Source organism: Crassostrea angulata, chromosome 9 (assembly GCF_025612915.1).
Source record: "Crassostrea angulata isolate pt1a10 chromosome 9, ASM2561291v2, whole genome shotgun sequence".
NCBI lineage: Eukaryota > Metazoa > Mollusca > Bivalvia > Ostreida > Ostreidae > Magallana > Magallana angulata.
The window spans coordinates 9,518,202-9,544,597 of record NC_069119.1 but is presented as its reverse complement, the minus strand read 5'-3'; the positions used below and the strand labels follow the sequence as shown (position 1 = coordinate 9,544,597).

The following is a 26,396-nucleotide window of genomic DNA, read 5'->3' as shown; positions in this document are numbered from 1 at the left end:
CCTAAATACTCCATTAAATAAAAAATAATTGATGTATTCGTGAACTACAGTTCTCTGTTTCGAAAATGTCATGGCTGTAAATGGTTCAAAGTATTATGCAACCCTACATGTGTTTGTTATTACGGGTCAAAACAGTAAAGATCTAATAATCTATACATTGTAGTAACATTTAAATTGTAGTTGATCTTTGAAAAAGAAGCTTTTCAATGATCTCAGAATATCATGTGCCCACTATGAATACTGTATATCTTTATATTTATTCCTCAAATCTATAGGATATTTAAATGTTACACGTATCTAATAATTAAGCATTGAATCTTTATTTTTTGAAAGATGTGGTCTTAGAACTGCAACGGTGTGCATACAAATTTAATAACGCACGCTAGTGCGTTATGAAAATTTGTTTGCAAATGTTGTTAGCGTTGGAAGCTGAGATCTGCACCACTGATTATCCTTTGTGTTCAATGCAACAGTGGTAACCCTACACTCGCCTTATATTTGCCACACTTTAAAATCTTATGACATTTTTCTTTGCATGTCTAATTTTGATTTTTTGGCAACCCTTCTGCAGTCATATATTACAATTTTGCCTGTTTATTCCAAAATGAAATATAAAAGCAATATGTTAAAAATTGGCTTCGAAAACTAGTTTTGATCTCCAAATTGATTTAGCATAAATCCAATAATCTTTTAAAAATAGTGCAGATATTATCTATTTGTATTTTTAAGGTATTCCAGAGGAAAAGGGTATTATTCTGGGAGTAATCAACCCTTTTTCGATCAGAGTTTTCAAAGAAATTCCAAAGACGAGGACGAGCTCTTTTAGAAATGCTTCCCTTGAAATAAGACTATCAAACCTACATATTTACAGTGTGGCATCGAATCCAAAGGAAGCTTCTGTCTTTGTATCCATAGTTAATACTATCTATATCTTTTCAAATTTTTCTATCTGGCGTAAGAAAGATCGTCGGCAGTCAATTTTGTTTAAAGGCAAATCCGCTGCGTTTGGAGAGATTGCATTTGACTATTTATCAAATAATGTGTATTGGTGCGACTCCTTACTAAAATGGATTGCTATGAAACCAGCAAACAATTTTAACAACACAATTTATAAAATCATAGTTCACAAGGATTTAAATCAACCTGAAGGACTGTCAATTGATCCGGAAAACAGGTAACACTTAATAACGAGATTTAACAAGCTTTATCAAGATAATTTTTTAGTTAAATGCCAGAATTTGAATGAAGTAACATTTTTATTACCAGACTAATGTTCTTTTCTGACAATGGTCCAAATCCCAGAATCGAAAAGGCCTCCCTTGACGGAGAGGACAGAGTGACCATAGTATACAAAGGACTGTCTAGAGTTCTATCACTTACAGTAGACACTGCAAATAAAAAACTCTATTGGGCCGATGTTCAGAGACATACAATAGAGGGCAGTAGTTACGACGGATCCAACAGAAGAGTAATAAGACGCATGAACCTTTGGTCTTTGACAAGTGTGGCCTACCATCAGGTACTTATAAACAAAGTTGGTTGGATAACTAATTGTTAATTTAAGGTGGAATAACACATCGTCACAAAATGGCTTACCTCTGATCGAAACGACATTTCGTTTTATTAAAAGGAATTTATCGACGATAACATGTTACTTACAACATAGCCGAGTGGAGAAAGTGTCGGGCTTGTGATCCGTACGTCCCGATTCGAATCCAGCAGGGACTTTTGTTGTTTCTTACTGAGTTGAATTTTGTCGATATTCATTTTTTATCCCCAATCTGCAATTTTTTTGCTTTTTTGAGATGTGTACAGTTTATTTATCATTATATCTTTCATAATCAAATAATTTACTGTTAAGTGACTTTTTCCAGGTGTGTTATTCCACCTTAAGTAATGGAATACAAGATCACATGTTAAAAAAACCTATTTATAGATTTGGTGTCTTTAACAATAATATATATACAGTATAAAACAAGTTTAAACCAACTTTTTATATCGGTATCACAAACAATTATACAATATACAACATAATAATTCAAATTCACTTTAAATAAATAAGGTGTTCTTTAGAAATCTTACTCATTATATATGTCAGATAATTATGAATCAGGTATCAAAGAAAGCTCTTATACGAGGGTCAATCAAAAAATACGAAGACTTTTGTCATAGCTATGTTACTTAACGTCATATCATTACTAAATTTGGTAGACATAATTTAACAACAGTTTCAAACAATTTGCAAGAACAAAAGTTAATAAATACCTTTATTTCTAAGAATTATTTAGAATCTAATCCTGCAAAAATGAGGTCAAAATTTGTGTTATGTCAACAATAAACCATATAATGTTGAAAGTAATATCTCTATAAATTAGGCTTCAAATCAAATAATATTGAAACCTTAAATTAAGTTTTGTCTCGGTATTCTATGTTCCAAATAAAGACGGGATATATTGTTTTGTCGAACAGATATTAGTTACTAATGACAGATAGTTATCTTTAGAATTGACTAAAAACATCGACGTCGCCGGACGTCACGGCGCAACGAGAAGTACAAACAAAATGGATTTAACCCAGGAAAAAGCCGACACAAGCTGTGAAAATGCTCAATGGTGCAAAAAAATAAGTCAACAATTATTTGCAAGTTTGTGTTTAACTGTAAAAAAATTTGTGGGAGTCGTGGTAATTGTATTTTGAATATAAAACAGTCCGAAAGAGAGTAGAATATCTGTAAATATTTGTTAAAAAAAAAAGTAACGTCAACCGACGTTCAGGGTTATCGTTACAGTAAACCAAGAGATAGACTGTTAGAAAATGAAAACTTTGAAGAACTAACTTATGATTCTCGAACAAATGTGTGCAAATAAGATGATAAGTGGTTCAGTGCAATTTTAAATTGTAAGAAGAGAGGCACAAGAGACTAAGCGTGATATAAAGATGGGGTTTATCTATAAACTGTGTGTGTTTAATATTGACGTCATGTTTTGAACGTTACCGTGCGCCGTGGTGACAAAACATGTTGTTTTTAAAAAGGGGTAAGAAAAATACCGTTTCATCAAATGGACTAAAACTTCGCACATCAATAACATAAGTGTTGGTGCACAGATAAATCTGATAGTGTTGACTTTAATGAAAAATATATGATGGACAGACACATTGTCTTCGTATTTTTTGATTGACCCTCGTAAATGGTTTTTGCTATCACAAGTAGCATTCGATTTGGATTGCATAAAATCTTAAACTGTAGGTTATGTCCATAAGATCAGAAATTCAAAAAGGAATATTAGATGAAAGTGTTTGACAACATTTATTGAATCACGAGTAAAAAAAACTTCCTCGTGTGACGTCACACCAGTATTAACTGGTGTCTTTAAGATTGTTTCTTATTATATTAACGATTCTCATCTGCACAGTGCTAACTTGATTATAAAAAAATTGTGTAACACCAAATCACTGATTTATACGCTTAAACTATTTTCATGTCTTTTTATTTATCAGAATTTGCTGCATGCAGTGAGTCTTGAACCAGGGAGAATGTTCGCACTTGATATAACGTCAGGCTTTATGCGTTACTCAAGGATATTAGAGCCAACACAACCTACTTCAATCACTGTGTATGATACTAAACCCGAAGTTTCATTTTACAGTAAGAAGTGCTTATTGAAATATACATAGTTTATGTTTGAAGATATAAAATCATTGGCAATACATATAGCCTGACAAGTAAAAGCAACATTCAAGATACCAATAAATCTCTATTTTTACAACTCTTTTAAGTATATAATTAGAGTATACATTTGAAGGAGTCATCAAGATTCCGGTTCCTTTTAAAAAAAGCCTACATTTTCTTTGGCTTCGCCGTAGGAAATAGGCTTGCTCTAGGATAACTGTAACCTTAACCTCCTCATGATTAACTGTATACATTAAAAGTGATAAAATTAATATACAATGTACATGTAATTTTAATTTTTTATGTACCCAATAAGTTAAAACAACATAAATGGAATTAAAAATCTAAATCAAATTATCTATGCGTTGTATTTTGACACTGGTAAGTTTTGATATTCTAAAACATGAGCATTCTATAAATTCATTCGGAAAATGTCAGTTTCTTAATAGTGACGCACGTTATTGCACGAGTCAACATTGCAGGTAAAAAGTCCGTTTTTCAGAAAATCAGCAAATATTATTATTATATAGCAAAAATTACAAAGTGTTATAATTATAATAACTTTTCTGAACTTTTGTAACGAAAGTAAAACACTTCATATACTTTCCAATGCAATAATTTCCATTTATAGTTGTTTGAAAATACATATGCCATAATTATGTTATCACACTCTTCAAGGATTCGAGAATTAAATAAATATTTTTAAAATATAATGAAAATGAGATGAATAATTTCCTTTTAACTATCTATAAAATTAAGGAAACGAAGAATTACACCCATAGAAGTCCTAAAAAGAATTGTTTCTAGCTATTAAGTTCGATAGAGCTGTACAAAAGAGTCACATGAGCCAAATGACCGATTAAACTTTCTTAAGTCTGTCATTTGTCCGTTGTTATCATCTTTCTCACTGCCATTGTTATTGTTATTTTTTACTGAATTATTTTCAATTATATGCTCCAATATCACACGAAAATTACAAAATTACAAAAAGTTTGCCAAAGTGCATTGCATAGTGAAGGAGTTTAACTAATACGTTCAAAGGAAGCCCCAGGATAAAAAGGAAAAACAACTAAGAATTAAAGCTCAGCTATACTTTTTTCAAAAAAGAATTTCTCATATATAATTAATTTACAGAGACAGTACGGCGCATCTTATCAAAAAACCGACTTTAAAAAAATTTCCGATCGGGTTCGGTATTTTTGTACTACTCATGAATGTATTACAAAGTTATCCAGGAAATAAATTTAATTATTTCATTAAAATTAATGATTACGTGTAACTTACTTAATTACCTTAAGTATGTGAAAGCAATTTTTATGTATTTCAACTATTACAATCAACGTTATTTCTTATTTCCTAACGATACAATAAGTAAATCTGAAGTTATTCACACATGTGTTTTCAGCTGTACTGGCTCTTTAAGTTAACAGTCATTACATCCATATATTCTTTTCAAATTTTATGCTATGCTATGGTATGCTATTTTAATGATAAGCTATAAGATTTCAATGCAATCAAATTAATTTATATGAGGAATTGAAAAAAGGGCTTAATGATATAGAATATCAGGTTATGGCATGCTATGCTATGATATTTGAACAAAAACTCCTTCATACACAGAAGAGTTCCAAACATTTCGAAGGAAAATGATGAGATTCCAAAGTTTACCAAAGAGCTGCAATGTGAACATTTAATTCTTTTGAAAAAAAAAGCATTAAAAACCGATAAAATCATGTTGTATGCTATGCTATGACATGACGAATGAGAAACTACAAGATTGCATGCTATTTGATATTTCAATGTTATGCTATAATATTTTAATGATTCAATGATATGCTATGTAATTGTATATGTTGTAAAAGATATTCTTGAACTGACTGTATTAAAACCATTTTTTGTAAGGTCAAAGCGCCAAGTGGCGTTCATTTGAAATACTTTTAAAGAAATATGAATTATAAATCGCAAAAAAATGAACAGCAACTGTGATGCTTATATTTCAATCTTTGTAATCAAAAGCTTCAATTAAATGACAAAATTCCGTTTCTAAGTTGTTCTTTTTAAAGAATATAGAAAATCGGTTTTATAATTTATGAATATTACAAACAGCAATGTACTATTACTAGATTCAAAATGTGATTAAATCTTATCGTTATTGGTTTGAAATGTCTTCTAGCAAGACTAGAGCATCATTTCACATAAAAATGTAACAAGAAAAATTTCGCATGAAAATATGATTAATTGAAGAATAGCAATTTGAATTCCTTAAGCTTGTTTAATTCCTATAATTAAAGGAAGATTACTGTTAAAATAACATAATGTGTTTTGACTTACTATGGTCAAGAAAAGAACATATAAAAAATGAAAACATTTTTAGCTGTCAATTTTAATCAAAAGAAGTAAATTTATTTTTCAGATCCTTGTTCAACCTTAAATTGTCATCACCTGTGTATCAACACAGAGTCTGAGCCTCGATGTCTGTGTTTCGAGGGTTTCGATCTCGATAAAAATGGCAAAACCTGTACAGGTGTTTTTATCAATTTAATTTTGTATTGGACCTAACAGAACAGAAAATTTTTCAAATAAATATAGGTGTGAACTTATATTTGTTTTGACAGTAAACTCAAGTATCATCATGACCCATATCTGAGGATTTCTTTTTTAAACGCTTAGTTTATTTAATTTTATAAATGTACATGTAAACTGAAGCAAAATATTAATACTTAAATACTTAGTTGTTAAATATATTTTTTTTATTTTTTTTAGTGATTGTTTTCCATTTTTTATTTTGTAGAGGCATCCCCCTTTTTTAGGAGGGGGTTTATTGTAAACAATGCCACAATGTTTGCTATGCATGAGATACACTCCGCTAACGGACAATTGAGTAAATATGTGTATGTGCATATTCCTAGCAGTGTCATTGAGACATTGACTGTTGACGCAAAGTTAGACATCATTTACTTTGTGGACAGTAGAAACAATGTTCTTAAGAAACACGACATCAAATCCCGACAAAATAGTGTTTTAACATCAGTTTTTTCTGCAAAAGGTATTCTTTTTTATGTATAAAAGTCGAGTTTAAAAAAAAATCATTAACAACTCAAATTTATCGCATACATGTATGTTTAACACAAATTTAGTTTAGATAATAACATAACTTATTTATCAATCAATTAATATTGCTTTCTCAAAATCATTTAATATAATACATTCATCTAATGTTATTATTTCCAAATTTATTTTTAAAAAAAGAATTATTTTTCTTCAAGAAAAAAATATTTTAATGAATTGCTTTGTGTTCACTTTATAGACTTGAATTTTGACTGGATAGCAAATCTTCTCGTCTGGATTGAACCTGAACGGTCAAGTTTACAGTCTTTCTCAGTAAATTCTCAGATCACAAATACCTTATACGCCAACCTGCAAAACCCCGCTTCTCTAACCGTAGATCCCTACAATGGGTAAGCAATGTACTTTTCCTATGATGAGTGATCAAACGCCACTGTCAATTGGTTGAAATGGTTGGCTTTAGTGTTTTATGACCCTCATTTTTTTCAGTTTTTTTTTACAATAAATATAAATATTAAAAACAACAGTAGTTTTTTTTTAACAAAGAACAACTGAATGGTTTAACACTTGATAAGATGTGCGCAATGAAAGCATAGTAAGCATATGCTTAAGAAACTAACTGTAACCGATACCACATGTTATTCAATTTGTGTAAGATTTCTCTACTGGATCTCTGGAAAATCTGAAAGATGTATAGTCCGTGGATCGTGGCTCAGAGATGTACCAAACGTTATGATATCCGTAGACTCCCTTGAAGACCCAGTTTTTTTAAAGTATGACGTAGAGAGTAACAGGTAATTCTATTTAAGAAGAAGCTATTTTTTTCTATTTAAGTCGCATTAAAGGCTTTGTCATGATGTGGGCTGAAACTTTGAAGTTTTAAGTTTGAATTTTCTATTTTCCATTTTTTGGAATTGAAATATCTTTTTAATATGATAAAAATTCTACGTGTTTTTTTGGAAAATGTTTTGACTGTTGAATAGTAATATGATTAGTTTTATAAATGTAAAATATGAGTTAACCATATTTCGCTTTATAAACAATATCCATAGGGTAAAACATTTAAACACATTATTTAACAATGATAAACATTTTACATGAACAATTAAAAATTCAAAAAGTATAATTTATCAGCTTATATCGTGTCATGTCTTTTAACAAATATCTCAATGTATGTTCAGTTTATAATTTCAATGTATTTTGACAGACTCTATTGGCTAGATCGCAAAATTCTCAAAAGTTCAACAACAACCGGCTCAGATATCAAAACCCATGTCATAACAAATGGAGCGACAAAAATAGTTGTATATAAGGTTATTTTTATAACGTTTTTTACTTTTAAGCTTACCTTAACCGAAACGTATGATGAGCTTTTCTAATCAAAATATTTCCTTTGTGAGTGGCTGTCGTCGTTGTCCCTGCAAACTTTTTCTTATATTTTTATCTTCTTCTTTAGAACCACTAGGTTTCAACTTGTTACAAAGCATCACTGGGTAAAGGGGAGTGAAGATAAACCAAATAAAGAGCTATGCTCTCTTTTAAAGGGACGACAATTTATAATCATTAAAATTCTATTGGTATTTTTCAAAAATCTTCTCCTCAAAAACAATTTTACCAGGGGCTCGTAACAAAAAGGGTACTTAAGTCTAAGACAGTGCTAAGTAGGACTTATGTACATTCTAAGATTTAATTCCGTAACTAGAAGAGTGTTTAGCTAAGACAATTTACCCAAAACTTAGGTGGCCGGTAGAGGTGACTTAAGTATGTCAAAAGTATTGTTTTCACACATTTAGAAGTTTTATTGTTAATTATTTCAATTCAGCATATGATTACAGAGTACTAATCACATTATGATATTTACACAGAATGAATATCTTAATATTCACGAATACAATTTTTTTGATTTGATTGATATAAATATTAACAGTGGTCGTAATAATCTGTAACATTTTCCATAAACCGGTAATATGCAAGTGGACTGCTAAATAGAATGTAAACACGTAATGGTCGGTTTACAAGAAGTCACTGCATATATAAACTCGCAAAACTTGAAACTAAAAAACGACGTTCGAAGACAGAAAAATCCTGAGCGATTTGAAAGACGACAATTGCCTCATTTCAATATATCGACTTAATGAAGAAATGATACCCAGAATATGTGAATTGCCTTATTGGTGAGGTAAGAGGTAGAACAAAAGATAAAAAGAAATCCACTATATAATTATAGTATATCCAGTTCTATCGGCATCGAAATATTACGCCACAGACAGTCTTCGAGAACGACTAAAATAGTGAATATTCGTCAAAGCAAACAAGCAACAACAATAGCCTGAATATATTGTCCGAGATCCATCGCTTTGAGCTTTTTAAAAACTTTTAGGCACATATGTATATATACTCATGCCACCTTGAATATATTGTCTGTACATTTACATCTACCCCATCAAATATCAAAGATGTCATGCACGTGTATCTATAAAAACCAATACATTCAAATTCGACAAAAGAAATGAAAAATACGTTTTTACTTTTTAACATAAACATGACTTAGCTAAGACATTGCTAAGTCTGCTTGATGTTACTGTATAAGACATACTTAAGCAGGACTTATGTAGGGCCTAAGATTCCGCCTAAGTCCTACTTATGACCCTACTTAAGTCAAAATCTTTGCATGCTTTATGTTACGAGCCCCAGATAATCTAAATTTTGTGTGGAAGCATACCCAGGTTGTGTAAACTCAAATTTGTTCAAATCATGGTCGCCGGGTGAAGAGTTGAGCCAGAAAGGGTGGATCAAGTTTTACAAAGGAATATAAGAGAAAATCTTTTAAAATATTCTTCTCAGAGAGTATTATGCAAAAAATGCTCAGAATTGTACGGAAGCATTCTCAGGTAGATAACATTCAAGTTAGTTTAAATCATAGCCCCCGGAGTAGCGTGTGGTCACAAAGGAGGGGGTTCAATTTTCACATATAAAATATTCGGAACAATCTTCAAAAAACTTTTGGAAAAGAATTCTGTCGCTGGAGAAAATTGCCGTCACAAAGATTGGGGAGGTTTGGAAATAGGAATAGAGAAACATCTAAAACAACGAAATGGGTTATGTAATATGTGGATAAAAATCAGCATATGTTTAACTTTTAGTGTTAGATCTACTGTTCTTAATCGTCTAGATATTTTGAATTTAATACTATTTTTCTCATTTAGTCAGGGTTATGGTTATTGTTGCTCAGGTAACTATTGTTGCTCACTGTAACTAATGATCAAAGATGTAATTTTCAATATGTTATAATAACACAATTTCTCTTTGTATAGGATCGTTTTGGATGGATATACGGAGAACGACTTTTCTTTTCAAGAAGAAATGGCATCATTGAAAAATATGTAAAAACAATAAAAAAAGCAAGAGATGTAACTGTGTTTGATGCATCTCTACAAAACGATAGACAAGGTATAAAACAGCTGTTTGGCCATTGTTAACACCATCCTAAGCGCAAAGTTACATATATACTGCAAAAATGTTGTTAAAGCTCAATGTCAGGTGTATGGACTGTTCTATCGTACGATTACAAATTAGAATAACTTAACGTCATCATTGTTTATATATTGCTGCTTCTATAAAATGCTATTCAATGTGATTCAATTGAAACAGGTACCTGTAATATATTAAATGGAGGATGTGGAGAAATATGTATTCCAAGGAAAAATGGTCGTATATGTAAATGCGATGTTGGCTTAAAACTTCAAGCCGACCAGAGCTGTTACAGCGGTATGTACCTATGTTTTTTTCCCCTTCCGATAATAATATTATTTAGCTCTTACTAATTTGCCCGTAGTCAATGTAAATGTAAGCATAGTCTTTATGACAAATTACAGAACTTACAATTCACAAAATAATACTTTTGCTAAACACAAAAATAAAAATAACCTTTTTCACAATACAGTGATTTACATGCACTACTAGACATTGGCATCTGCCGAGTGTAGTTCCCTCTTTTGGTTTACGATAAGGGATTGCAATTTATCGTTTTGTAAAAACCTGCAGGACTGAAATACACAATCCCCATTTATCAATTAATTGGTATAATTAATAATAATCAGCAACGTAAAAAAAATAACGGACTACACGGAATAATCATGATAATGTCAGATTCATATTCCCATAACAGACGATTTGATTGTTCTTCTAGCTAATTTACTAATGTACATTTGACATTTACAAAATTTAGTTAATCTTAGTGACTTTTTAAATTATTTTATCATTTTGTCACATGGAATGTGTAATTATAAACATTAAGATAATTTCTTTCAAATTGGTAATTCAGGCGGATTATAGAGCTAGTGATCATAACAGAATTTACATAACCTGTCATGTATTTTTCTTCATATTCCGCAAAAAATAAAAACCAACGAAAGCATGTTGATATTTCAAAGTTCATTATGACGTTATCACTGATTCTGAACTTTATTACGAAGGAATCCTAGTATGTGGAAAATAAAACAATTTTTGGAGTTCGAGCTTTAATCCTAAAAAAAATCAAATGAATGCATTTTTAATGCTGATTTGAAATAAAAAGATGTTCCTTCTAAGGGATATGATGTATCGTGAACAAAATATTTCACAGGCCGAAAAACAATCTTTAAGCAAGTTCTTAAAGGTGGTGAAAAGGTGGCTTAAAAATTCGCTCCATTGAACACAAATCGCTATTATCAACACCGCTCCAATGGATACTGATTGCCGTTATAAAATTTTTTATTTTTTTTTTTTTGGGGGGGGGTCAAAATTATTAAAGGGGCGAGCGCAGTTTCTGTATCTAAATATGCGCTTGAAATTATATAAAAGTATGTTTGTTTCCTGTTATAAATTAATCGGTGAAATTATATAAAAGTATGTTTGTTTCCTATTATAAATTAATCGGTGAAAGCTCTCTCTCTCTCTCTCTCTCTCTCTCTCTCTCTCTCTCTCTCTCTCTCTCTCTCTCTCTCATGGAGATATTCAGTGAAGGGAATTATCGGGCTATGTCATGAGGTCAGCGTTTTTACTGGTAGATGTAGTTTGATTGTAAATTTCACCAAATATTCATCGGCAGTGCCTCTCGGCTGGCAGGCGAAGTTAACAAACGTCTTGTATTATATACGTAGAGTGTCTGATTTTTTTTTTAAAAAGTTTGTTTTATGTAATTTTGTGCAATGAATGTATAACTTATATCATTAAAGAATAATTTAATAAAAAAAAAAAATAAAGTCCCAGGGGTCAATATACTTGGGGGTGGTGGTGGAAGGGGGATCAATCCTGTCCTCAAGCACCTGTGGGTATTACTGCTTTGTTTCTCTAGACATAGTTTTGTTCGTTTGTGTATATCTAATAAAAGTCTATTGTTTGTCCAACTTTAACAAAAACCCTGAAACTAAAACAGAATATACAAGATATTATAATACACAACAGGTATGTCGTGTGCCAAGGTGCATGTCAGGGTTTCTAAAGCGTTGTAATCTTAGTTTGTACGTGTATACAATAAGTCCAGTGAATGAAAGTTTATTTACATTTGTAATTCATTCTGAAAATATTATTTCCAAACTCTGGGTTTTAAAAATGTAACGTCTACAAATTATAGTTACATGTATGGAAGAGTAAAATCTAGAAGCTTATTAATTATCATTGAAATATATTAATAGGTCTGGAGTAAATATGTCACATGCCCGGCCGGGTATATCATACAATTGTATGTACATGTATATGTATACATCATTTGCAACATTCACTCGCAGTAAATACGTAACCGGTATTTGGTAACATTGTTTGTAATAGAACTAATAGTTTAAAAATCACATATACAATTAAATATTTTAACATATATCATTTCTATTGTTATTCTAGATCAGTTGTAAATGTATAATAATCAATACTATTAAAATTATACTTGCTGGAATAGCGCCGTGATCATGAAAACCGGGAAAATGCGTAGAACTAATACCCTATTAGTTTCAATGCATTTAAAAGATAGTTTCATCTTCTTCCATGCATTTCAATAAGTTATGAATGAGGTGAACGTATATCTACTCGGTTTTTATTTATTAACAAAGTACCAGGAAGCCGAACAGTTTCCATTAAGCTATAAAAAATTGTTTACTGAAGAATAAATACGTATTTCATTCTAAATTCATGCATGCATGTAATTTATAAAATAAATTAAAAACTAAAAGATATATGTGGACAGGATATATGTTGCCCTGGCGCAGATGGAGTGAGGTGATGCTGGTAAACGAAGGGTCACGCGTTCAATCCTCGTCTTGGGCATTTTGAATTTTTTAGCTCACCTGAGCTGAAAGCTCAAGTGAGCTATTCTGATCACTTTTTGTCCGTCGTCCGTCTGTCCGTCCGTCTGTCTGTCCGTCTGTAAACATTTTACATTTTGAACTTCTTCTCTTAAACCGCTTATCAAATTTCAACCAAATTTGGCACAAAGCATCCTTATGGGAGGGCGAATTTAATTGCAGAAATAAGAGTCCGATCTGTATTCAAAGCGGAGAAAACCTTGAAACTGTAGAAAAAGTTGGGTGCATTTTTAAAAATCTTCTTCTCAAGAACTACTGATTCCAATTCAACGTAGTTTAGCATAAATTATCCTTATGGGAAGGAAAATATAAATTGCAAAAATTAAGGTCTGATTCTGTTTCAAATCTGAGTTATTTCGAATAATAAAGGAAAGGCGTGTTTCAATCAGTTTAATAGCTTCGGGCTCGGCATCCGGTAAAATGGGTAGACAAGACTTGGCCTGGGCAAAACAAAAGATTGGCAGTTATTAATCCGCCAATCTCATTAAAATTTCAGGATATTTGATGGACCAGTATATTTGTATTTGCTGTAAATATTGCTGCAAAATAATGCGTATTTGGAATTGACGATTGCCGATCTGCCCCGGCTTTTATTTTGCCACGGCCCGGGTTTGCATACCCATTTTACCAAGACTCGTATTCCATACTTCTAAAACGAGGTTCTTTGTTTAAAGCAGCCATGACATTATACATAAAAGGGTCGATCTGACTATGATGAATTTGCTTGTTGTGCAACAGTTCGCGAATGAAGGGAAATTTTTGAAACATGCAAAATATATTCGTGCCGATTTTGTGAAGTAAATTGAGGCTAAATATTTCAATGCCATGAATGCGTTTACAGTTTTCACACATGACGTTAGTGTTAGCTTTTTCGAATTTTCGTTTCGTTTTCATTATTTATGCTTTGTAGCCTGGGAACTATCGTCTGTATTTCGTGATTTTTACGTATCAAATCAAACAGAAACTTCGATAAATCAAACAGTTAACTGTTTATCTGCGCAAATTAAGCAAAATCTGATGTATCAAAAAAGTACTGAAATACAATTCATTCTATCTGTAATTCGGCATTATCTTTTGCGTAATGGTAGATTAATGTAATAGGTTTTGTTGAGATGCTCGGCATTTTCTCAAGTTTTTTCAGTTTAAATAGGGTTTGATATCGCTGTCGGAAATATGTAGGTATATACATGTACATGTATATATATATGATTCATTTCGAAAAAATAAATTGTGTTCTTTATTTGTGATAGTGCATTAGCTTGTGTTTAATTGTTTACAATTTCTATTTACTAACCATATTTGAGTGTTAAGCTTCGAATTATAAGCAAGATACAGAGATTTGCTCACAATTCTATGTTTGTACACAGATCTTAAAAACTAAAGTTTAAAAAAAAGTTTAAAAAATTGTCAGAATTTATTAAGAAAATTTTTAAAGTCTGTTCTTCCAGAAACCAACTTTAACAACTTATTGTATTGTAAACTTAACCTTTTTTAGCTCACCTGAGCCAAAGGCTCAAGTGAGCTTTTCTGATCACAAGTTGTCCGTTGTCTGTCGTCGTCGTTGTTGTCGTCGTTGTTGTTAATTTTTCACATTTTCATCTTCTTCTCAAGAACCACTGAGCAGATTTCAACCAAATTTGGCACAAAGCACCACTAGGTGAAAGGGATTCAAGTTTGTTCAAATGAAGTGCCACGCCCTCTTTTAAGGGGAGATAATTGAGAATTATTGAAAATTTGTATTTTTTAAAAATCTTCTTCTCAAAAACTATTCGGCCTGAAAAGCTTTCACTTGTGTGGAGGCATCATTAGGTAGTGTAGATTCAAGTTTGTTCAAATCATGGTCCCCGGTGGTAGGGTGGGGCCACAATAGGGGGATCAAGTTTTACATAGGAATATATAGAGAAAATCTTTAAGAATCTTCTTCTCAAAAACTATTAGGCCAGAACAGCTCAAATTAAAATGGGAGCATCCTAAGGTAGTGTAGATTCAAGTTTGTTCAAATCATAGTTCCCGGGTGTAGGGTGGGCCCACAATTGGGGGATCAAGTTTTACATAGGAATATATAGAGAAAATCTTTAAAAATCTTCTTCTCAAAAACTATTAGGCCAGGAAAGCTCAAATTAAAATGGGAGCATCCTCAGGTAGTGTAGATTCAAGTTTGTTCAAATCATAGTTCCCGGGCGTAGGGTGGGGCCACAATTGAGGGATCAAGTTTTACATAGGAATATATAGAGAAAATCTTTAAAAATCTTCTTCTCAAAAACTATTAGGCCAGGAAAGCTCAAATTTGAGTGGAAGCATCCTCAGATAGTGTAGATTCAAGTTTTTTCAATTCATGGTCCCCGGGGGTAGGGTGGGGCCACAATTGGGGGATCAAATTTTATATAGGAATATATAGAGGAAATCTTAAAAAAATCTTCTTCTCAAAACTATTTGGCCAAAAAAGGTCAGATTGGCATGTAACCATCCTTAGGAAGTGTAGATTCAAGTTTGTTCAAATCATGGTCCCTGGGGGTAGGGCGGGGTCACAATAGGGGATGAATTTTTATAGATAGAGAAAATCTTTAAAATTCTTCTTATCAAAACTATTAGGCCAGGAAAGCCCAAATTTGAGTGGAAGCATCCCCATATCATATAGATTCAAGTTTGTTTAAATAATAGTCCAGGGGTAGGGTGGGGCCACAATGGGGGATGAATTTTTACTTAGGAATATATAAAGAGAATCTTTAGAAACCTTCCTTTTAAAGACTATTTGGCCAGAAAAGGTTTAAACTTGTGTAGAGGCATCCTCGGTTAGTGTAAATTCAAGTTTGCAAAATCACAGTCCCTAGTGGTAGGGCGGGACCGTGATGGCGGTTTGAATTTTTACATAGAAATATAAAGAGAAAATCTTTAAAAGTATTCTGGGAAAGTTTTCGGTTCAAAACTCAGTACTTAGTGTGAAAGCACAGGTTATGCAGATTTAAGTTTGATGAAACCATGATTCCCTAGAGAAAAGTGGGGCCATGAAATTGGGGGGGGGGGGTTATATAGGAATAGAGAAAAATCTTCTTACAGGTACAACAACAAAAGGGGCTTGGTATTTACCAAAAAATAAGAGGTGGATAAATATTGACAGATTTTCATTTTTTTTAAGCAATATCTACTGTACTCGGTTGTCAAGATATTTTGATACTGTAATGCTAATTTGATCAGAATTAAGGTAATTGTTGCTCAGGTGAGCGATGTGGCCCCTGGGCCTCTTGTTGTTCATTTTATTCTTTTAAAACAAAAACCGTTTTAAATACCCTTTTCTGTTTCGGAATCATTGAAACTTGCGACAGAATATACATTGATTACTTATCTATTGTAACGAATCATGTATAATCAAATTCACTTGTTAACATCGCTGCGTTGTGTGTCTAGATATGCTTTTATTTCTTTGTGTATATCTAAATAAAATCTTTTGTTTGATAAACCTCAGAAAAACCCTAAAACTAACACAGATTATACAGGATATACACACAAGGTGTGTTTTTTGTCCAGACGCACGGCTCCGCTTTTTAAAAAATAAATACTTCGCATATAGGTTGGATATATATCTGTCCATTGATCACAGCTGATTAAATTGTCATATAGTTAATACATTTTGTCGGTAAATTAAGAAAAATGTTGAATACGGATTTTTTCAAATGGCTTAAAGGTGCTTAAAGATGGCTTAAAGAAGTTTGGACATTAAGAACCTATAAGTTATCCTTAAATGTGGCTTAAAGGTGGCTTAAAGAGAGTTTTTCAGCCGCCTTTAAAGACCTAGTAGCCATCTTTAAGCCGCCTTTAAGCCACATTGAAACTTAAAGGTACCTTAAAGGTGGCTCAAAGACTGGCTTTAAGCTACCTTTAAGCATTTTTAAGCAACCTTTAAGGAGAACGTAAAGATAGTCATTTATCCTGTGTTTTATTTAACATAGTCAATTTGCTAAATTAATGATTCAGATTTGGTTTAAATTTTTCTTAACAATTATTATAAGTTGCTATAAAGAAAAACACATACAATACACAAAAAGATTCTTGAAATTTTCATTTGAATTGTTCTGTAATATTTTTCTTTCACCTCAGATGTGCTTGCGTCAAACTTCATTGCAGTAACAGATAATTCCCATGGGAGAATACTACAAATTGATCTCCTGACTGGACGTGTTGTAAAATTACCTCTTTCAATTAAAAAACCGACAGGACTAGCCCTGGACAAATCAACAATGACGCTTTTCTATTCAGATGTCACAGAAAAAGCAATAATATCAACAACATTACAAGGAAAAAATAAAAAGTTATTATACGCTCCAGGTAGTAGTTAAGAGAAGAACTAAATGCCGAATTCTCTTATCATTATGTTACATTCATACTTCACAGGAGTATATATGCAATTAGTTAATTTTTGATAATACATCTAATAGTGTTTGTCTCATTTTAATGAAAGTTTGGGTTTGGCGTTGAAACGAATTCTGTATCTTTCATTCATCGGTCGTGAATTAACAAATTTAATTCATTTGTCAATCGACTACCTAATATGGAATTTGGTCTTAAAGTATTGTCAGAGTCAAAACGTTAACCCCTATTATTAGTAGGAGTCATTAATATTCTATATAAGCGGTATGTCTGTCTGGTTGTCAAATAAGCTACACCCCACCCCCCAACAAAACAACAAAACCCAACAAACAAACACACCAGAAATAGCCCCAAGAACAAAAAACCAAAACAAACAGAGCTTCTTTCAGCATTTCACAAAGTATCGTTACAAAAAGGGGAATCTAAACATTTAAAGTGGGATATGATATAAAAAAGTAAAAATTAACTCTGTTTTTTCACAATTGTTCTTAGGAAGCATTGCACAAGAATTTCATTCATTGTTTAAGTGATATATATATCATTTAATTACCTTTGTTTCTAGTGTTATAATAAGTTGACGTAATTTGCAGGTTTTTCGTATGCCCTCTGTTTAGCAATTGACTACTCGACGGGCAATCTCTACTATACGGCTGTAGGAGATACTACATATGAGAGATACATTGGTGTGGTTCACAGAGCCACATTAATCCACAAAACCCTGTTGAACAACCTAGATCAACCAAGAGATATTGCTCTTTATTCCTCAAAAGGGTAAACTCTCGATAATAGATATGGTGTTTTGCATTATCATTTTTGCAAAGAAATATTGCCAAAAATATTATGCTTCAAGGTTTATTTTGCGAGCATTGGCTGTGGCATAAATGAATTGCGGAATGCCATTGACAACATCTGGGTAAACCCACTCAAACAAAAGTCAAAACACATATTTATCAACAGGCAACATGTCATCAATATTATACCACCCTGGTTTTACCGCTGAGGGTCACAAACTTACGTAATTCAACTTATCTAATACATAGTTATGTTGAGTTATTGTTAAATTGAATTAGATAATACGACAAGTACAATTTTACACAATTCACTGGTTCAACAGTTTAGCAACTTCACATGCACAAATCAATTTTCACAATGTTTTCAACAAGTTAGCACAACAATACATAGGCATAAGTTGATTTGGTGCGCGCAAACGATATACGGGTAATTATACCATGACGAATATTTGGATATTTATTTGAAAATTCTCACAATCAAACTTATTTGTCCTCATTATTGACCTGATATACATAAAGAACACAACAGCAGAAAAAAGAAAAAGTGTAATCGTTAGGAAGGGGAGGGTGGGATTCTGCCAGATGCAGAAAACGAGCTTTTTTTTAAAAAATACATTGCCCACCTTTTGTGAATATGTCCAGCTCCGAGTGATGCTTTTAAAGGACAAACCCGATTACAATAAGTTGAGAGGGGGGCCCCAACTCTTAATTTGTGGTTTTGCATACAAGATACAGTAATTCGAATATTTTCTTTTAAAATAAAGGCATCTTTTTTCTATGGAAGAAAAAATATGCTAATATATACAACTACAATCATTGGTGCTCATTTTCTAGTTTCCAATTGATGAAAATAAAGTTGTATGAAGTAACAATTTATATAAAATATATTTTTTCTTCAACTTTTAATTTTTTTTTAGATATATCTTTTGGACAGAAACTGGAAACAGGACTACAATTGGTAGAACACATATGGATGGAACATCCAAACATTACATCGCAACAACAGGAATTGATTCACCTAATAGCCTAACTATTGATTTTTCATGTAAAGTTTTCCAAACGAAATTTTTGTTTTCATGCATACTTAAAAATAAGATACTCTAATGAATTGTTCATGTACCTTCATTTTTCCCAATTACCAACACTTTAGCAAGTCGCTTGTATTGGACGGATGGACGTAAAAACAGGATTGAATCCTCTAATTTCGATGGGGGGAATCGCCATGTCCTCGCCATTGATTCTAATGCTTTCATAAATGATATTGTGGTCTATGGACAGTTTCTTTTCTACACGGCATGGCAACGAGCGTAAGTTCCATATATTTGATACTGATTGAATTTCATCAAATGCATTGTATTTGAACTAATTGGTGTATGTTGAAAATTTATTTCTTCATTTTATCATACTGACGGCAATTAATCATTTTGCCACGAATAATATATTGACATGTAGTGAACATAGAAGATGCAAATCACTTATTCGTTAGAATTACTCCACTTTATGAACTGTGAGAAATGTTTTCGTCAATAAGATTTCAGTTTTACACATTGAATAGCTCACGTGAGTTGAAATCTCAGCCGAGGTTTTCTGATCACATTCTGTATCTGTTTGTCTGTCTGTGTGTCGTGTCTGTCCGTCCGTCCGTAAACATTTCAACACTGGGCTTTTTTTTTATCCAACTTGGCACAAAATTGTAAAGATGAAGGAGTTTCAAGCTTGTTCAAATGAAGAGCTATTCCCTCTTTTAAGGAAAGATAATTTATAATAATTATTAATGAAAATTATTTTGCATTTTAAAAATCTTTTTTATTTTTTTTTGAAATCTTTTTGGCTAAAACAAGTGTGAAAAAATCATCGGCTAGTACAGATTTAAATTTATTCAAATCCTGATCCCAAAAGATAGCAAGTGTTGGTTGATATTTTACATAGAAATCAATGAATAATCTTCAGAAATCTAAAAAAAAACTGTTTGCCAAGAAGCATTTAAACTAATAGGGAGGAATAATCATGTAGTGTAGATTCCGGTTTATTTGTATAATTTGAAAATTTGAAACGTGCACGTGTCAAAGCATTCTCTAGAGGTGTAGATTCAAGGTTGTTTAAAGCAAAATGCTGCAGAGTGGGGGTGAAAATTGGAATATTTTAAAAGGAAAATAAACAGAAATTTTTTTAAATTTATTTTTACAAAAAAAGTATGTAAAATATCATATATAATTAAACTTGTGTGAAAGATACGAATACGGACCCTTAAATGTACAACTACATCAAAAGGTATGTGACTTTCGGGTGGAATCGTTTTGTGTAAACCGTTGAGCGTTTAATGAAAACCGTTTAGCGTTTCTAATGGACCGTGAAGTGTTTCGTGTAAATCATTAAGCGTTTCGGACAAAGTCTGTCGAGTTTTGGCGTGCAAAGCATTTCGAACAATGAATCGCGTGAAACGTTTTATCAGATTGTATTCGGAACTATTCTCAAATATCAATTGTTTCAAAAGGCCGCTAGACTTTTACACTGGCGTCGGAAGCAAATTGAAAGTGGGGGGCTAGACTAATCCTCAGAAATATTGAGAGAAAAAAACCTAATTCCCAAATTCATGAAAATCCTAATCCGTGGAGGGGGGGGGGGGGGTAAACCTATACTTCCAAAATCTTTCCTGCCATAGCATTTTTTCCCCAAATCATGAAAATCCTAATCCGGGGGAGGGGGGAGGGAAGGGCGGCTAGTTTGCCTTTGACTCCAACTTCTTAATCTTTCAAAGGTACATTAAGGAACAATTATGTTTTCTGCGAAAAAAGTGGGGGTGGGGGGGGGGGGGGTTTGAACCCTCTACTCTGTTATGTGCCAAATGTTTAGGTCTAACTTTGCAAAAAAAAAAATGCGGGGACTCAACCCCCCCCCCCCCAGCCCCCCTGGTTCCCTATGTTTTACATCTCCTGAAAGAGTTTGTTATAAACAAAACACTTATGTATCTGTATACTCGTTATTTCTTAAACCAACTCTTGGTGATATATGTACATGTAATGTAGAGTCGTCATTCGTATGTGGGTTTTTTCGCGGGGGTGTTAAGGAAGCATATGGATTCTGAGTTACATGTAATTTCGTGAAATCACAAATCTTAGTTATTATGTACATATTCAATTATCTAAGCAACGAAACGTAGACCAAAAGCAAATAAAAAAACTGAAGTCAAATTTTTTTTCAGAAATTAGTTTCAACCCACTTTGTATTACGTAGATTTACACATTGGTGACGTCATGACTAAAAGTTGAATGTCGTGTGAATTTGATCGGAAAACATTGTAAACATATTCAAAATATAACTAATCTAAGAACTCTAATAAAATATTGTGGTGTGATTTATTGAGAATGGAACATAAGAATACTGGGAGAGATAATAGTTTTATCAATCATTCGCTAGAAGGTATGTAAATTTGCTTTTATTTCTCGGCCAGGCTTTCCTCTGTCGTTGTTTACGATATAAAAATCCGACTAGAACAACACTACCCGACATATATTGAACTTGAAATTTTATACGTATCGTTAGTTTGATCAATGCTTAAATTGAAAAGTGCTGCTAGAATCCCATGTTGTGTGTTGTTGTGATGCAACTTGCCGTTTTCCGTACAAACTTTATTAAAGTTGGGAAGGTTTTACGAGAACCGGATGAATAACTATTGAATTAAGAAAAACATAAGATTCTAGCAGCAGTTTTGATTAAACTGAGATGTTTTGCCTTCACTTGGTATGTTTATTTTATTTTGGAAACTGCGGGGTAGTGTTGTTCTATCTCATTTTATGTTAAGGAATATACGTAAGCTATTTATAGTTGTCACGTGATAATGCACCAATGTGGCAGTAATGTACTACCCGATTTTATTGCACTGACATCTATTTCAAAGGATAATACTAAGTTTTTGATCGTATTTAAAATAGTTATTTAATTTCACGATTTTGAATATAACAGTCAAAATAAGATGCTAAATTGCCCATATGCTTCCTTAACACCCCTGCGTTTTTGGGCGACTTCACTTGGAACTTCGGTACACCGTCAAGTTGAGGTCAACTGACGTCATATGTCTAAATTTCACCTAATTTGCAAAACTCTAACTTGACAAAGATAGTAATTCGCGCGTTTGTGTCAAGATGGCAGAAAAAAAAATGCTATGCCTTTATGTTTTTGAAAATTTACTGGATGACAGAGAGGATGAACACATGATATATGTCACAACGGATAACCGGGTAAGTTGGACATATCATCCCATTATTTTCGACAGTTGACTTTTGATACCATTTTCGAATAAGTAAAGAAATGTTCGAAAGAATACTTACCAAGGCTGGTGCCTGCTTTACATCAAATCACAACGGTGGCATTGGGGATCCTCCATCAAAGAAACAACTTGTTTTCATGTGTTTCATGTCAAATAAATGGCAATGCGTTAAATATTGGACATTAATTTGGCATAGGACAGTCCACAGGGCATCTTATGTTGAAAAGAGTGAATGGCGAATTCAATAAAAACAAATCGAAGGTATTTTACTGTATATAAGCCTAACTGTGTGATCTCATCGGTGAAATGATATCACTTGTGTTGATACAAATGCTGTCCATTTGTTATGCGAGCAACTTTAGTTCGTACGATTATTCCATGTGAAGTCGCCTATTTAAATTGAAACTTTTCGGCACTGTGTAATTATCAATCATTACCTTGGTCATCGGTAACGTCTGCAATCGTCTAAACCTGTAAATCAAACTCTGTAATGTATGTTATTTTATTGGATGATCACTCGCCTCTATTGAAAATATAATAATTATTTTAAAGCTGTTGGTATTGATATAAGATAAAGGACACCTTTTTAAGATAAAATGTTAAACAAATAACTGAGCATCGTTAAAGAAGAATAGAGTAAAAACCATGCATGTACTGTTAAAATACATTCTACTAGTTTATATGTGAATGGAACTAATCCTAAACAGTTCGTGGTAAATCCGTTGTCATGCATATATTGAGTCTGATTTTTTTCATTTATTTTGTTCTTCCCAAGATTATGTTATGAATAAATTTGAGAAAAAAATAGAAATAAATACAAATTTTTCTTATGCAAATAATCATACTTTTTCTTTGTTTTATGTAAGGAATATGTTTTCATATGAGTTGATACGATTTAAAAAAATATCGTTTGAATTCAATTTATATTTTAATAATTGTCAATAACGATATCATGAATTGTGAAAAAAAGTTTTGATAGATTACGTTTGTTTCTGTATAGCAATTTTAAAACTATTTCTAGTGATAAAAAAAGAACATTAACCAATTGATATGAGAGGATCGGAACGATACACATTGCAAATATACACACATATATAATAAGCACAAACATTATATATTAATATTACATATTACATATTGATATGTCAATTTGAGAGTTATTGCAATGTTTGTGCTTATTATATGTATATATCTATGCAATGTGTATCATTCCGATCCTCTCAAATTGTCGTTTAACTGCATTCCACCTGTATCTCAAACGACCGTGTAGTGAGCGACCAGCGCGCTAGTTTCCCTTCGTCATCTAAAGCAAGATTTTTTGTCTTGCTTAGATGGCCCAGTGGTCAGCGTGGTGGTCGCTCACTGCTAGGAGAATGGGTTTTAGAGGTCGTGAGTTCAAGCCCCGGCAGGGGCGGAGGTGGAGCTCAAAAAAGGTAAATTTCTCTGTGCTTTATATATATATATATATATATATATATATATATATATATATATATATATATATATATATATATATATATATATATTTTTGTATCGGATTTTCATATCAAAATACAAACAATTATGATGAGTTCTTCTCTCTATGTCAAATGTTGTATTTTGTTACTTGAATCAGAAAAGGATAATATTATGACTTCATTTTTAACATTACAGACGTATTACTAAAATGGATAAATTAACGGGGTCTAAGGTGAACTTCATGACAGATCATCCAGAGTTTGGACGACTTGATAGCTTAGATATCTATGCAGATGAAATTCGAGACAGTAAATCAAAAATAACCAAAAATATACTCTTATTTCTGTATAAGTATAATCTTTACTGAAACCAAAATGCAATTTTTGTCTTCTGATGTTTTTGAAGAAGTGTCATTTTTTTAATACACGACGTTAATTCATACTACAGTCAGAATAAAATAAGAAATCGTGTTTGTCTTTGCTTAATTGTAAAGCGAAAATAACGAAATTAGATCCTCAACGAATATATCGGCTTCTACAGTACATTGCATGTTCTATGATCAGTGTTTCTTTACACTTTGTTCTTCGAAACTAAAATGTGACTAAAAGACATGTTTCTGTACAACACATTTTACAAACCTTTCAGTAATCATTCAATTAAGAACAAAAAAAAGATTTACCCTGTAGTTGCACATATTCTTGGTAAAACAATGTATTCTAAGAATGAATTTTTTCAAAAGTCTTTGTGCTGATGCATTTGTTTGCAATTGAAAAATCTATTTTAACTTGCTTTATTTATTTATTTATTTATTTAATTATTTAACTATTTATTTATTTTCCTTACTTAGTAAGTTCAAGCTGTTCTATCAAAAATGGATTATGCAGTACGTTCTGTTTTCCGACTCCAACTGGAAGAACATGTGGTTGCCAAGACAACGTTAATCTTCTATCGGATCAGTTAACATGTGAAGAAGGTTTGTTGTGAAATAAATAATATGCCAGAATTATATAAAGGCTATCTCTGCAGATTTGTCTAAATAGCATTTCATTTATATAATTTATTCTTTTAAGCTCACCTAAACCGAAGGTTCAAGTGAGCTTTTCTGATCGCCCGTTGTTCGTCGTCTGTCCGTCCGTCCGTCAGTAAACTTTTCACATTTTTGACTTCTTCTCAAAAACCACTGGGCCAAATTTAACCAAATTTGGTACAAAGCATCCTTATTATAAATTGTTAAAATAAAGGGCACAGCCCTTTTCAAACGGGAGATAATTACAAAACAATGAGTATAGGGTGCGTGTCTTTAAAAATCTTCTTCTCAAGAACCACTGCGTGACCCTCGGATTAAAACTGGGGCCTCAGGCGTTCAAAGTTTAACATAGAAATCCATAGGAAAATGTTTAAAAAATCTTCTTCTCAAGAACCACTGGTCCAGAAATGCCAATATTAACACAAAAGCTTGTTTATATAGTGAAGATTCTAAATTGTAAAAATCGTGACCCCCGGACCAAAATTGGGGCACCCAAGTTTAACATACAAATACATAGGAAAAATGTTTACATGACTTTTGTTCCATTTATTCAACTAAATTGTGCACCAAAAAACCCAACTGTGTCTCCCTGATTATTGACAACTCATTGTGTAAGTATATAAGGTTGTTTAAATAAGAAATGACGTATGAATATGATAAGGTGCAAAAAATTCACTAAATATTATTTTAGTTCATCGCTTACATTTTATTTGGATACCGTGCCTGATGAAAATAAAAATGATTATGTAAATTTATTTGTTATCGGGCACGGTCTCCAAGATAAATATAAGCGATTAATTTATCTTGTGATTTTGTTGCAAGATTGCAGCTAGTTTTGTTGAGCATTATAGATACGGCAGATCAACGTACGTTGTGTGGATTTATTTGTAAACAACCAGACCATAGATAATTTTGTTTCACACGGGAATTAAATTTAAAAACAAGTATGTTTGATTATAGTTAGGGAAACACTGTTTATGTGTTATCCTCGTATACAAATGATAAACCCGTAAAATTTGTTCAAACTTGAAGAGTGTTTAAAGCAGAAAGAAGATAATTTATTTATAAACTTTGAAATTCCTTCGATTTTTGTAACCATGATGAGTTATGATTCATTGTATTACAAATGCATCACTACGTATTTTATAAGGAAATGTACTGAGTATACAGTCACATGGTGATGTTAAAATTGCATATAAAAATATAGTTGCATATTGTGTATTTATGGACTTATTGTAGGTACGACCTAACTCAGACAGCGCGTGCAGGTGTCATATGGTTGCACAACACTATTAAACTCCCCTATATAATCTTACCAAACCCACTCACCTTTAGACTGCTCTCACTCAGGTACAACAAACTTCCCAGACGTTTCCCTTTCCCATGTTAAAGTACTATTCTTACTGTACATTTCAGT

General features: G+C 32.3%; 1 protein-coding gene across 1 annotated transcript in view; it reads left to right on the top strand.

Moving 5' to 3' along the window:
• The window catches only part of LOC128163815 (low-density lipoprotein receptor-related protein 5-like), a 41,039-nt gene that overhangs the window by 359 nt on the left and 14,284 nt on the right, over positions 1-26,396 (top strand). The window contains exons 2-17 of the mRNA XM_052827485.1: positions 730-1,174; positions 1,267-1,519; positions 3,499-3,646; positions 6,084-6,194; positions 6,462-6,716; positions 6,978-7,128; positions 7,393-7,530; positions 7,944-8,049; positions 10,051-10,186; positions 10,388-10,504; positions 17,167-17,394; positions 18,027-18,207; positions 19,145-19,272; positions 19,378-19,534; positions 24,148-24,260; positions 24,800-24,925. Coding sequence (XP_052683445.1) covers positions 730-1,174; positions 1,267-1,519; positions 3,499-3,646; positions 6,084-6,194; positions 6,462-6,716; positions 6,978-7,128; positions 7,393-7,530; positions 7,944-8,049; positions 10,051-10,186; positions 10,388-10,504; positions 17,167-17,394; positions 18,027-18,207; positions 19,145-19,272; positions 19,378-19,534; positions 24,148-24,260; positions 24,800-24,925 — 2,793 coding nt within the window. The remainder of the gene's footprint in view (positions 1-729; positions 1,175-1,266; positions 1,520-3,498; positions 3,647-6,083; positions 6,195-6,461; positions 6,717-6,977; positions 7,129-7,392; positions 7,531-7,943; positions 8,050-10,050; positions 10,187-10,387; positions 10,505-17,166; positions 17,395-18,026; positions 18,208-19,144; positions 19,273-19,377; positions 19,535-24,147; positions 24,261-24,799; positions 24,926-26,396) is intronic.